The 12,986-nt window shown below is 41.6% G+C and overlaps 2 protein-coding genes across 3 annotated transcripts in view; one reads left to right on the top strand and one right to left on the bottom strand.

Moving 5' to 3' along the window:
• The window catches only part of HOMER2 (homer scaffold protein 2), a 324,814-nt gene that overhangs the window by 9,018 nt on the left and 302,810 nt on the right, over positions 1 to 12,986 (bottom strand). The gene's annotated exons all lie outside the window — the stretch shown is intronic.
• HDC (histidine decarboxylase) lies at positions 1,770 to 12,941 on the top strand. 2 transcript variants are annotated; one of them, XM_069866993.1, is made up of 12 exons: positions 1,770 to 2,117; positions 2,936 to 3,108; positions 4,129 to 4,242; positions 5,912 to 6,034; positions 6,863 to 6,997; positions 7,887 to 8,030; positions 8,282 to 8,348; positions 9,189 to 9,351; positions 9,463 to 9,553; positions 10,711 to 10,809; positions 11,473 to 11,574; positions 11,985 to 12,941. In XM_069866993.1, the coding sequence occupies exons 1-12, from the start codon at positions 2,090 to 2,092 to the stop codon at positions 12,744 to 12,746; spliced, it is 2,001 nt and encodes a 666-aa protein (XP_069723094.1). In that variant the 5' UTR covers positions 1,770 to 2,089; the 3' UTR covers positions 12,747 to 12,941. The 2 variants fall into 2 exon arrangements, with proteins under 2 accessions (XP_069723094.1, XP_069723096.1); XM_069866995.1 differs by lacking the exons at positions 1,770 to 2,117; positions 2,936 to 3,108; positions 4,129 to 4,242 and adding an exon at positions 5,629 to 5,693.

Raw genomic sequence — 12,986 nt, forward strand, 5'->3', positions numbered from 1 at the left:
ATTTATCACCAGCAATATTTACCCTACCAGTAATTCATTATCACCTATTTTATTCTAGTTCCGAACAGGACCTGCTGTTTGTTCTCTTCTGCACAGAACGAGAAACTAACCTGATGAAACCATTAGCGTTGAGCAAAGCTGTAGGGTATATGTCACATGGAATATTTATTGTGTAGTTAAGCTCTGAAAGCATTGTTAAAAGTATTGCTCGTTATTTGCTGTTCCAAATTGAAATCGTAAGTGTAATTACCTACCAGCTTGCTTCGAACAGATATCCATATGTTAATGTATTACTTGTAATGAGGTAGAATCACAGTTTTTGAGAACTCTGAGCTCTTTTTGAGTTGGTCCTGTGCTTGGTGCCAGTCCCTTTCTCATCTTCTTTGCTCCCCTTTACTGTGGCGTTTACAAGAAAGCGAGGAGAGGTTCATAAACCAATATTAAGCGTGTGGGCAGCTTGTTATTTTTTGTCCTAATATTTCCAGAGAAACGTGAGATAAAGCAGACAAATATGCATATGATGGGGGTTTTTTCTGCACTTCTTTTAATGCCTTTTTATCTCTTTTTTAAAAAATTCAGTATATTAATCAGATGTGCGTGTATCGGAGCATCTTGTCATATCTATGAGACGGTTCTTTCTCAAGTATCTAATCACAACAGAAACTAGGAATGGTTTTCTCACTCTTCTGTAGGAAGACATAACTTTCTAGAATAATGAAAGAATAATGTGGCTGCGTTATGCTACGTGAGGCAAAAAATCAAAGCTGCTCTGACAGCCAGTTCTCTTCTGTATGATGCAAACAGAGAAACTGCTGTCGTGTTACCAAACTAAAGGTCTGTGTGTCCTGGTATCCCGTCTCCAGCAGGACCAGCCTGAAGCAGGAGCCTAGGGTATAGCACAAATAGGGCAAGCAGATGTTTTATGTAGGAATTTCTCCTTCTGATGCTTAGTCTGCAAGTCTGACCTCTCTTTTCCCAGGGCTACCTCGTATCGGTGTAGAGCAGGTGATTTTTCCTTCTGGTGAAGATAAGCCCTCCGCGTTGAGTACGCTTTAAAAGTTGTGCTTGCTGAAACATGGTCAGGATGTGTTTTCAGCTCCTAAAACTGGAACAAGGGGAAATCTGCCCAGGGAGGGGGTTGAGTCACCTTCCCTGGAGGGGTTTAAGGCGCAGGTGGACGAGGTGCTGAGGGATATGGTTTAGTGTTTGATAGGAATGGTTGGACTCGATGATCCGGTGGGTCTCTTCCAACCTGGTTATTCTATGATCTATTTGTGTGTTCTTCCAGTCCAGGTGGACGACTCAGAGGAATTCTGGAGATATAAGGCCAAATCCCAGTGCTGATGCAAGTTATATGTGAGAAAAGCAAGCACGGTGTTGGGGGGAAAACGTCGTGTTTTCCTAGCTCAGTGGTATTGGTAGAGGAACAAAACTCTTTGGTGTAACTTGGTCTGATCTGGAAGAGCAGGAAATCAACAGAGGATCGTGCTTTGCGTTACTGTTTGGGAACTGGCAGCTATAACTGTAAAGCCTTCCCTTCCAGCAGCAGGTGCTAACAGCACGGGGACTGAGGGCTCATGGCGATGCAGGTAGATTCTTGGGAAAAATTCAAACTTAAGTGCTGGTGCCTTGTTGAAACGACTACTGCTGGCGCAATAGCTCGGTGCACTAGAGTAACATGGCTGCTTCTATTTGGTTTTGGAAGCTTTTGAGCTTTTTCCTCTTCCCTCAAATTTGATGTTAATGTGTCTTTTATTCGTGACGTGGATTACTGTGAGACTTCAGAAAGATTGTTTGAAAATGGGAAAGCGTAGTGCAGAGGCAGCTCCTCTTAGAGATACGCTATCTTACACATCAAAAGAGCACAGATGAGAATGTAGGAGAGACTGTAAAAGCCCCCAGTTGGGAGGAGTTAGATAAACAGTCACCAATAACCTGCCTACGTTAAACCTTTTCCAGAATGCGTGAGTTTGAGAGATAAAGGGAGCTATAAAGGGTGAAGCGGCCAACAGGGCACCAGATCAAACTGCCCACAGCTCCTGAAAGGTCGTGGCCCGGGTTTGAAGACGTGCTTTTAGAGGGAGTTGGTATGGAGTCGGAGGAGTACAGACGGAGAGGTGAGTGGTCCTCTGCTCTTGGAAATAGGTAGTACTTGCTCACCGAGAACAATTGTTGTAGGTCTGGGAGGGGTACCCAGAAACGAGGATGGGGCTGCGTACTCTTCATTTGCACACACGTCCCTGAGACTTGCATCTACTGGGGATGACACAAAAATATGTCCCAAGGCTGCATTTAAATTGATGGATTTAGTCAGGGGATGACTTAGGCTTTTTGGGGTTACATTTATAATGCTGTCGGAAACAGTAATTCTCAATGAACTTGTGCTAAGGGGTTATGCACAGTGGCTCTTCCCCAGCTGGCACCATGGAACTTCAGTGATACCGGCACCGTTCTGGAGATGGGGAGCAAACTTTGGTCCCAGCACTGGGGGAAAGTGTTTGATAGGAATGGTTGGACTCAATGACCCAGCGGGTCTCTTCCAACCTGATGATTCTATGAAATGTGAAGCTGTTTTCACAGGATGCAAAACGACAGGGAAGCACAGGGCACTATGAAAATTTAGTCTCAGTTAACTTGTAGGCAAGAAAATCTGTCCTCTCAGTCATCGGACAAACTCTGCCTGTACCATGATTGTATTTTTAAAGGTCCATTTGAACTATTCAACAACAATGAATCCCGTGAAGCCTGTTCTAGAAGCTGTGTCCCTACATTATTAGATGGGATAAGCAGGGTGTAGGAAGCTTGGTTCCCGTGGCTATCTTGGGAGCAGTGTTCCAAGCTCTGCCTGATGCTAATGATAGATGGTGTGAAGTACAAGTATTGCTAGTTAGTTTTCCTGGAATCGAAACTGAGCACGTTGCTTTGCCTCTTCCAGGGAAAGAGATGGTGGATTACATTTGCCAGTACCTGAGCAACGTGAGAGAGAGACGCGTGACTCCTGATGTGCAGCCAGGTTACATGAGAGCCCAGTTGCCGGATTCTGCCCCGATGGACCCAGACAGCTGGGACAACATCTTTGGAGACATAGAGAAGGTTATTATGCCTGGGGTAAGAAGTAAAGTATAATTGTGGCAGGAAAAAGCCGTCACTACCTGGGGTTGTACCTAATCTTGGAATGCACAGATTCTGTAGAACGCTTATCTAAATAAAACCCTCACAATGTAGAATAAGACCTGTAGACTATGTCCACAGAAGGATTCCGGACATTACTAATTCTAGGGGACAGGCTGAACGTGTTTTTGAAGTGTTTCATACATTAAGAGTAACTCATGTTTGCTTAGAGGGAAACTGGTTTTCTGACACTGGTGAATTTAGGTTTGTGAGGCCTCTGAATGCTGAACTGCATCATCTAAGAGATGTGGGAACTCAGGCAAGGCAGGTTGAAACACCTCTTGCCTGATGTTATGTACGTAGAAGGCTTGTTTCTCGCTCTTTGAGTGTAAATTCTATGATTCTATGAAATGTGCCCTTTCTCTTGCACATTCTCTTAAGTTTGTATTACCTAATTAAATGTTTTATATAAGCCGTTTCAAAGTCTATTTTAGAATTTCCTTTATAAATGGTTGCAGAAACTTGTAGGAGAGGTATTCACCTTAAACACGCTTACACGGGTGTCCCACAAACCAGCTCCTTCAGGTGCCGAGAGAGGAGCTACATAACTGTAAATTGTGTTGTGTAGCAAAAGGCAAGCTCTTGTTTGACAACGTGAGCAAAGCAACTTCGTTGCAAGGATTCCCCTTATAAAGATGACTATTTTGATAAATATTTCTGACTGTGCAATGTTCAGAAGGCCATTCTTTCCTGTTCAGAATCTTTGCCTGCCTGTTTAATTCAGATAAATACTTTTGCTATAATCTGGGATTTATCTAATAACGGCACACGGTTATCATTTGCTGGTGCTGCATTCCTGTTGATGTTATCTGTGTAGCTTTATGCTAGCAGATCTGTAATTGCACATATTATGTTGCTGTGAGCCTTTTGCATCACTTGAAACAGATGCTAATCACTGCATCTCGTGCAGAATTTTGTGACATTTTCAGACATAACTTCTTGATAATTTTGTTCTAGGTAGTGCACTGGCAAAGCCCACACATGCATGCCTACTTCCCAGCTCTTACTTCCTGGCCCTCTCTCCTTGGAGACATGTTGGCTGATGCAATTAACTGCTTGGGATTCACATGGGTAACTTTATTATTATTATTATTATTATTATTATTATTATTATTATTATTATTATTATTATTATTATTATTATTGCTGCTGTTGTTGCTGTCTTGGATGTTCTGTGTGTATTATGCTTAAGCAGGTCATGGTCATTCTTTCTTGTTCTGTGAGTCAGTATAATTATTTGGTTTAACCAATTAAATATCGTTTGCATAAATTAAAAATGTTACTTGAAAAAAAAATACATTAGAGCAAACATTACCTAGCAGTAAGAGGTGAATGAAGGAAATATACCACAAGAAATGTCTGTTTTCTAATTCTTTGCGTATCACACTGTGAGCATCGTTCCCTGTCTCGGCGCCAGGGCTGTTACACAAGCACTGCAGGCAATAGAGCAGCCACCAGCCATGACTGCAGTGTAGGTTGGGCTCCATTCCAGTTCTCCTGCTTCTTTGAGAGAACACAATTCCTATTTTTCCTCTTCAGAAAATAACTTAGTGGTCTATCCCAGCGTATCTGAGTATTTTGTATCCTCCTGCAGCAGCTGCACAGTGCTACTCGGTTATGACTCGACATACCTCAGTAGCATCCTGAGGCCAACATTTTCCTCAGTGGTGAAATTGCCTAGAAGCTCATAATCCTATAAGAAATCGGTGGTTACAGTTTCCATGTAGCTGTATCAGATTATCTCATTGTATACACAGAAACATCTGTTCCCATGCCCTTGATCTAGTTTTGATAGATTTCCATTAAGTTTGCAACGTAAACCGATTATTTCATAAGTGGAAATCTGGACACTGCAGAACAGCTTTTGTCTTTCTTTTGCTGCTCATCAAAAAGCCTCCCTTAATTCTCCTCAGCTAGAAAACCAATCAGGGCCCTTTCTCTCTAGGGACCAAGAGCCTGGACTTGTTTGGTGAATTGCAGTTCCGCGGTTCTGACTCAAATGGCTCATTATGATTTCCTAGAATAGTTTGGGTTGGGAGGGACCTTAAAGCCCATCCAGTTCCCCCCCTGCCATGGGCAGGGACACCTCCCACCAGCCCAGGCTGCCCAAGGCCTCATCCAACCTGGCCTTGAACCCCTCCAGGGATGGGGCAGCCACAGCTTCCCTGGGCAACCTGGGCCAGGGCCTCAGCACCCGCACGGTGAAGAAATTCCTCCTTCTGTCTAGTCTAAACCTGCCCCTCTCCAGTTTAGACCCATTGCCCCTCATCCTATTGCTACAAGCCACGGTTTTTAATGACTTTGTAATTCTTGATAGCATAGAAGCTCAACATTGATGTGATGCAGGTAATCTAGAGAGAGCATTTTAAGAAGTTTGGTGAGAGTCTCTGTATTTGGGGTTCCAAGAGAGCAACTGGTAATTACTGGTGCTCACCCTCAACTGCAACCTTAACACAGAGGTCTGTGCTACAGAACTTGCCAAACAACATGATTTTTATTACAATAGCATTGTGTTCTGCTAGGTGTGGGCCATAGTCTTGTGCAGTTAGCTGGTTACATACCCAGTGCTACAAAGTTTGTCATCTGCCTTTGTTACACTTAGATGAGATTTCTCCCAAGGCAATTAAAAAGTGTTAATAGCTAGTAATTAAAATGTGATATGTGGTTTACCCTCAGGGTTATATTTCTACTCTTTTTGCAGAGTGAATTACGGCCTAATTCTTTTTTTTTATTTCTTTAGGCCTCTAGTCCAGCCTGTACCGAACTGGAAATGAATGTGATGGATTGGTTGGCTAAAATGCTGGGCCTTCCAGATAAATTCTTGCACCACCATCCCAACAGCGTGGGCGGGGGAGTATTACAGGTAGGAGAGATCAGAGGTTACATCATCAACATTTTGTTTTCCCTAAGGTGGATTTCCCTCTGGGTGATATTTTTCCTGGAAGCGAAGCCAACAAGATTTGCTCTGAATACACACATCCCAATTTGACATTACTTTCCCATATTTTAGTATCATATATAGAAGATGATAGAGTATTAGTTACTATTGCTTTTAGTCCTAGTTCTGTTATGAACAAGGATCCAGTCTTGTGGCTTTTGATGACTGAAGACACCAAATCTGACTCTCATTTATCCTTCAGTTTCATATCACCAAATTATTCACTAAAGTGATTCTTGTGTAGTTAGAGAAGGAATCCTTGTTACTGTCCTTCTGCCTGCATTTCTTAGCCACAAAAGAAATTATTTTTCCTTTTTCTCATGTCTACTTTGTGTCTCTGAGAACCCTAAGATCAAAGCCTGAACATTTACCTCTTCCCATAAAGCCTAAGCAAAAATCCCCCGGAGTCAGTGCCGAGGCTGTGTTGTTACAAGCAGCTTTGCTCAGGTTTGTTGGTTTTTATCGGACAAAATGCATTTTAGCTGTAGAAGAACAAAAGGAGCATGTGCTTCATTTACTCCCCCAGCTCAGTCCTGCATGTTAAAAATATACAGCAGTTGAAAGGCTTTTTGTTTTGTGTTGCTGGCCCAGAGAGCTGCTCATCAGCTAGTGACTTTCCGCTGCATCCCGGAAAAGCGGGAGTAGAAGCAAAAGAGGAAGGGGGCAGCTGAGCAGTTTGATGACTCCACTCAGTCCCTGACAAAGAGCAATAATGTGGTGGTTTGTTGCAGTAAATGAGCAATGTCTTTGCAGAGCACCGTGAGTGAATCAACCTTGGTTGCACTGCTAGCAGCAAGGAAAAACAAAATTCTGGAGATGAAGCTTTCCGAGCCAGATGCCGATGAGTCCTCGCTCAATTCTCGCCTCATCGCTTATGCGTCTGATCAAGTAGGTTCTTATGGTTACAAAGACAACAAATTAGCTTCTGCTGTCTTGCTTAGACCATACAATGTGAACTCGTGTTCTGTATCAGGAGAAAAACACAAACACGAATGCCTCACAAGCGTGAACGAATCCCTCTAACGTTGCTTTCTGCAGATGGGGAAACGAAATCAGTGTGAGCCGAGGTTTTGTAGGGTCCCGGTCCTCAAGAGACTGTTTCTCATGACTCATTTCAGCACTTCCTTCCTGTTTTTCACAAAGCCTAACTCCAGTAACTAGGTGCTGATCTCATGCTGCTTTGGTTCTTTTTCCTTCACAGCCTCCTTCTACTTGGAGACGAGCACACTTAGGGCGTTAATTCCCGCTCTCTGCTTGTTCTTGGAGGAAATATCTATGCAGTGCTGTGACTCTGCCTGCAAACCTGTACTGGCCCTCAGCTCCCAAACTGAACAATTTTATTCCGCTGTGAAAGCTCCCGACAGAGAGACACTCATGCTGGTTCTCTCTTGGTGTAACTAAAAGGGCTTTTTCTTGTTTTGGTCTGTTTCAGCCCTGAAGCAGGCACACTGGGGGGGGACGGTTATCTTCTTATGGCAGAGAGGAGGGAATTAACTGAGGCTGATCCATTTATAAGGGGTCCTTTAAGAACTGAGTTTTGGTAAATGGCCCTTCAAACACAAGGTAAGGATGCCTATTATTAAATTTTAGAAAGCACTACCCAAATAAATAGAATTTACAGTGTATTATTTAGTTTAGTTATTCACAAAGAAGAAACTTTCAGACTTGTAAGGAGCTTATCTTTTCTTGCATCCACTGTCTTTTGTAAGGCCGTAACTTATCACAGCTGTTAAGCTTCAGAGCTTGCTTCTTACTGGTTTTTTTTCTATTTTTAAAGGCACATTCTTCCGTAGAAAAGGCTGGCTTGATTTCTCTTGTGAAGACGAAATTTCTGCCTGTGGATGAGAACTTTTCCCTCAGAGGTGAAACTTTGAAGAAAGCCATTGCAGAAGACAGAAAGAAAGGCCTAGTGCCAGTCTTTGTATGTTCAACTTTCTGGTTGAGGGGTATTGACATGGTGGTGTCTTCCTAACGTCAACAGAAAATTACATCTGAAAAATTTCTGATTGTGCTAAAATACATTAGCTGAAGGTTAAAATCTATGCAAGAATTTCCATTTTATTGAACAGAAATATTTTAATGTTTTAACTGCATATGACAGCCTCTTCACTTCTAAATTGCTGCATCCATTTATTAAAAAATTGCCATCTTAACAGGTTTGCTTTCTTCTAGGTTTGTGCAACTTTGGGTACGACTGGTGTCTGTGCTTTTGACAATCTCTCAGAACTGGGTCCAGTTTGTAAGTGTCCTTTCTTCCTCATTTTAAACTATGATAGCACAGAAAATACAGTATGAGAATTTTTAATGCCAAAATGAGCAGTAAAACTAATCAGCTGAGTTTTTCAGATGTGTCAAGGACTGGTGGAGTCAGCGCAAGACACTGCAGTGATTTCTATAAGACTTAGGTTAGGGAATTAAAATACATGCTATTCAAGATGGACTATGTTTGCCAACTGATAAATCTTTTATGTGGTTATTCAGGGAAAACAGACTGTATAGTTCAGAATGCGGTACTGTTGTAGGATGGATACGTAAACATTTAACCTAGCAAAAGAGCTTTGAAGGTAGTGTTTGGTAGGACATCCTTGTAGCCATTAGTTCAACAGGTAAATTTGAGATAGTTGCAGATTCTATTCTAGCATCCATTCTGACAAGCAGTTGCTGAAGACCTGTGGCACTTTCTCCTGTGGGTTGGAATGTGGCTTCTAGCTCTGGGTCCTTTTTGCTTGCCACCATGTCTTTACACCAGCTTGGTGCAACCATGTTTTATTGAGGAAATTTGCCTCATAAAAAGGCTGGTAACAGAAGTCACATGTTTAAAAGCCTCACTCGTATGAAATATGGAGTAATGAATTTTGTTATACAGCCTGTCTGATTTCAGCATTATCCTATATTTTGGGCATCTGGATCCACAGCTTTGGAATAAAACTAGATTGTCAGTTGTTTGTCTTGCTTGCTCTTTTGTTGTCAGCCTGTCTGCCTCCTGCAAAAACATGCACCTACTTTTCCGAGAGGAGAGATTAAGCATGTGCTTTGATTCCATATTTCCCTTACATAATAACAATTTAAATTCCAACAGGTGATGCTGAAGGACTTTGGCTTCACATTGATGCTGCATATGCAGGAACAGCATTTGTATGTCCTGAATTCCGATTGTTCTTGGATGGAATTGAATATGCAGATTCCTTTACTTTTAACCCCTCTAAATGGATGATGGTTCATTTTGACTGCACTGGATTTTGGTGAGTAAAGGCAAAAAAGCCACAAACACCACCAAAAGGATAAAATGCAGATTGCAATGTCTGTCTCTGCACTATTTTTTTGCTAAATAGGGTTTGTTCTACAATTGATAGGGTTAAGGATAAATACAAGTTACATCAGACCTTCAGTGTTAACCCTGTTTACCTCAGACATCCCAACTCAGGAGCTGCTGTTGATTTCATGGTAAGTTATTTGAGTTGATGTTTTAAATCACATACAAAATGTTCAAACAGACTGCGAATTTCCTTACATGCTGGAGTGTTCTTACATTATAGCTGGTCTTATTACATACAAGCATAAAACCAATTATAATCAGATCCTAATGCAGATTAAATAATAAAACTTTGAAGTGATCCCTAGTTATGAAAATTAATTATAAACTTGCTTTCAGATATAGAGACTGAAGTACTTCAGATCTTTACACAGATGGGGTTCCAGCCTGGCCTTCTTAGTTAGAAAGGTCATTTCTGTTCATTGTATTGCTGAAGTAATTCCTACTGATGGCATTCTGGCTGGCTTTCTTCTTCTGATATGTAATAAAAAAGAGAAAGGAGTAAGCAATGGCAACTCCATCCTCTGAAACAGCAATAGAATGAATTAAGTTTTTCTTCAGATTAAGCCATTCATAGGAGAGCTAAGAGTCATTTCACTTTAGATCCAGCAGATTTCAGTCCAGTAGAACAAAGCAATATTCACTGCCAATTGTTTCTGCAATGATCTCACCCTAGTCCTGAAAAGATAATTGTTGTCTTGAAATCAATAGTGCTTTTCACTAGAGTGTGTGTGGGCGGATATGTCAATGAGTCCCTCTTGTGGTTAAGCAGGACCTTGCATGGAATTGTGTGGCTCCTTTTTCGTGTTCAGTCCCTCTTCCATGCAGCAGGTGTTTCCTCCTCTGGAAGGGTTCGTCCCCCTAGCAGCTCTTGCTGCTTATAGTTGATTTGCAAAACCATCAGGATGATACTGAAATCTGGAAATGACAGGAGCTGAACTGAGCACTCAGTCTTAAAGTGTAAACAGGCACCTCTTCAATTGATAATGCTCTTTAAATGCAAAACAGTGTTGTTATTAGCTGGTGATTAACTAAAAATTGTAAGCATATCCAGGCCATGGATTAAAGGCAATAGCCAAAATCTTATTTTTGCAAATAGTTGCAAAATATGTAGACGTCGTGCTTCTTCGATGGCTACTTCTGAGGCTTAGGAGATTTTCAGAAATATGAAATTAGGCGTGTCACTGGAGATTTGTGACCTGACTCTGAAGCAGCAGTCGTAGTGGTGGAAGGGGATGCTCCTTCCCGTTGTTTCTGCACTCACTGACGCACTGTTGTGTTTTCACAGCACTGGCAAATCCCACTGAGTCGTCGGTTCCGTTCTTTGAAGCTTTGGTTTGTGATTCGTTCATTTGGGGTGAAAAAGCTTCAAGCTCATGTTCGACATGTATGTGAATTAACAATGCAATAAATTAGCAGTAAATGTATGAAGTTAACTTATTGGTAGCTGAATTTAATACAAATGCAATGAGTAACAAAAATCCTCTCATGGACAAAGCTTGTGTGTGAACGCTAAATGCCTGCTAATTTTACTCTTAAGTAATCTGTAAAGACAAAACATTTCCTGTACCCTTCTCGGAAGCAAAAGGCAATGGAAAGCGACTCTAAGTCGATGCCTTCCGGACGTTACCAAGTACTAACCTATAGGAGCTTTCTTTGAGGCAAAGAGACAGCTGTTTGGGAGGCAGACACTGATGGGTGGCTGAACCTACTGCTATGAAAATTTATAGGCTTAATTCTTTGATGGAGTGTAAATACAAGGGATGGTATTGTGGATAATGAAGACTCTAATCTGGGTAGCCATTCAGTTTTCAAACCTTCTTCTAGAAAATTCCCATATATAGTCAATTTACTGTTTTCATCATCAAGGGTTTGGGCACAGAGACAGACTTGAATATTCTTAGCTTTCTTGTCCTTCATTTGTTTGCTACCGCTCATGCATTGCAGTTGTGTGTGTAAGTAAGGAAAAGAATTTAACTACTTAATTTTAGTGTCTTGCAGTGGTTTTGTGACAAACCAATACATAACTATTTTTTTTTCTTAATTTTAGGGTACAGAAACAGCCAAATTCTTTGAGTCGTTGGTTAAAAGTGATCCACTCTTTGAAATTCCTGCAAAGAGGCATCTCGGGCTGGTTGTGTTTCGTCTAAAGGTAAAGCCTGGCCCTTTTGCTTGTCTCCCTGAAATGAATTGACCACAGTTGATCTCTTCCCAGACATTAAAAACTGTGAATAAACTTTGATGTAAGAATTTGTAATGCTGGAATTCTTATAGAGACATTTGGATGTCACTAGAAAATCATAGAATCACCAGGTTGGAAAAGACCTCTTGAATCCTCAAGTCCAACCATTCCTATTTGCCACTAAACCTGAGGTCCCTGAGCACCTCATCCACCCGTCTTTTAAACACCTCCAGGGTTGGTGACTCAACCACCTCCCTGGGCAGCCTCTGCCTGTGCCCCATGGCCTTTTCTGTGAAAAATATTTCCCTGATATCCAGCCTGAACCTCCCCTGGCAGATCTAACTATAGTACTTTTTTTTTCTTATTCATATTTAAAACAGGGTCCAAATTGGCTGACAGAAAAACTCCTGAAAGAACTAAGCAGATCGGGGAGGCTCTTCCTTATTCCAGCAACCATTCATGACAAGTTCATCATTCGCTTCACTGTAACATCTCAGTTCACGACCAGGGAAGATATTCTGCAAGACTGGAACATCATTCAACACGCTGCTGCCCAGATTGTTAGCCAGAATTATGGGCTGCACTGCATCAATTCTGGTGATGAGGCAAGAATCCCTAATATGATAGTTAAGCCTGATTGTGATGCCAGTAGTAGTGCTTCTCAGCTTTATCTAGATGGAGGAAAACACAAAACACCTCCCACAAAAATAGTAGTTCAGCACAAAAAGTTAGCAGCGTGTCCCAGTACGTGCGTGATTAGTCAACAAGTGAAAGGTCAAGGGGATCCTCTAGATGACTGTTTTCCAGAAGATGTCCCAGATGTTACCAAACATAAGTTAAACTCTTTTTTGTTCAGTTATTTATCTGTTCAAGGCAAGAAAAAGACAGCGCGTTCCCTTAGCTGCAACAGTGTACCAATGACTGGTGGCCTTGAGCAGTGTAACCCCAAAGCAGCAGCCGCTGACAAGAAGGAGGCTCATGCAAATGCCAGAATTCTTTCCAGGTTGCCCGAAGAGGTGATGAAGCTCAAAAAAAGTGCCTTCAAAAAACTAATTAAGTTCTACAGTGTCCCAAGCTTTCCAGAGTGTAGCATTCAGTGTGGCCTTCAGCTGCCTTGTTGTCCTCTGCAAGCCATTGTTTAACAAATAAAGGAGATTCGTCTTTAGAACCTCTCCAGGTAGAAAGAGAACTAAAGTTTGCTTATTCATATGCAATACTACTGTTACTCTGTTCAATATGTAACCAGTGGCAACGACTACCGAGAAAATTCCTGTGCTTTTACTGGTGGAAACCTCATGTATTTATAGATTAAAATGTCAAATAAATCTTGTAGTCATATAACACGAAACTGTCTGCTTTGTAAACTGCAGTAAAGAAAATGC

Source organism: Phaenicophaeus curvirostris, chromosome 12 (genome assembly GCF_032191515.1).
Source record: "Phaenicophaeus curvirostris isolate KB17595 chromosome 12, BPBGC_Pcur_1.0, whole genome shotgun sequence".
In the NCBI taxonomy this organism is placed as follows: Eukaryota; Metazoa; Chordata; class Aves; order Cuculiformes; family Cuculidae; genus Phaenicophaeus; species Phaenicophaeus curvirostris.

Excerpts from the sequence above, each read along its gene's own strand:
- HDC (XM_069866993.1), top strand. The coding sequence starts at position 2,090 with ATGGAGTCGGAGGAGTACAGACGGAGAG. Across the intron at positions 6,998-7,886 it reads TCGCTTATGCGTCTGATCAA|GCACATTCTTCCGTAGAAAA; the intron begins GTAGGTTCTTAT and ends CTATTTTTAAAG. Across the intron at positions 9,554-10,710 it reads GAGCTGCTGTTGATTTCATG|CACTGGCAAATCCCACTGAG; the intron begins GTAAGTTATTTG and ends GTGTTTTCACAG.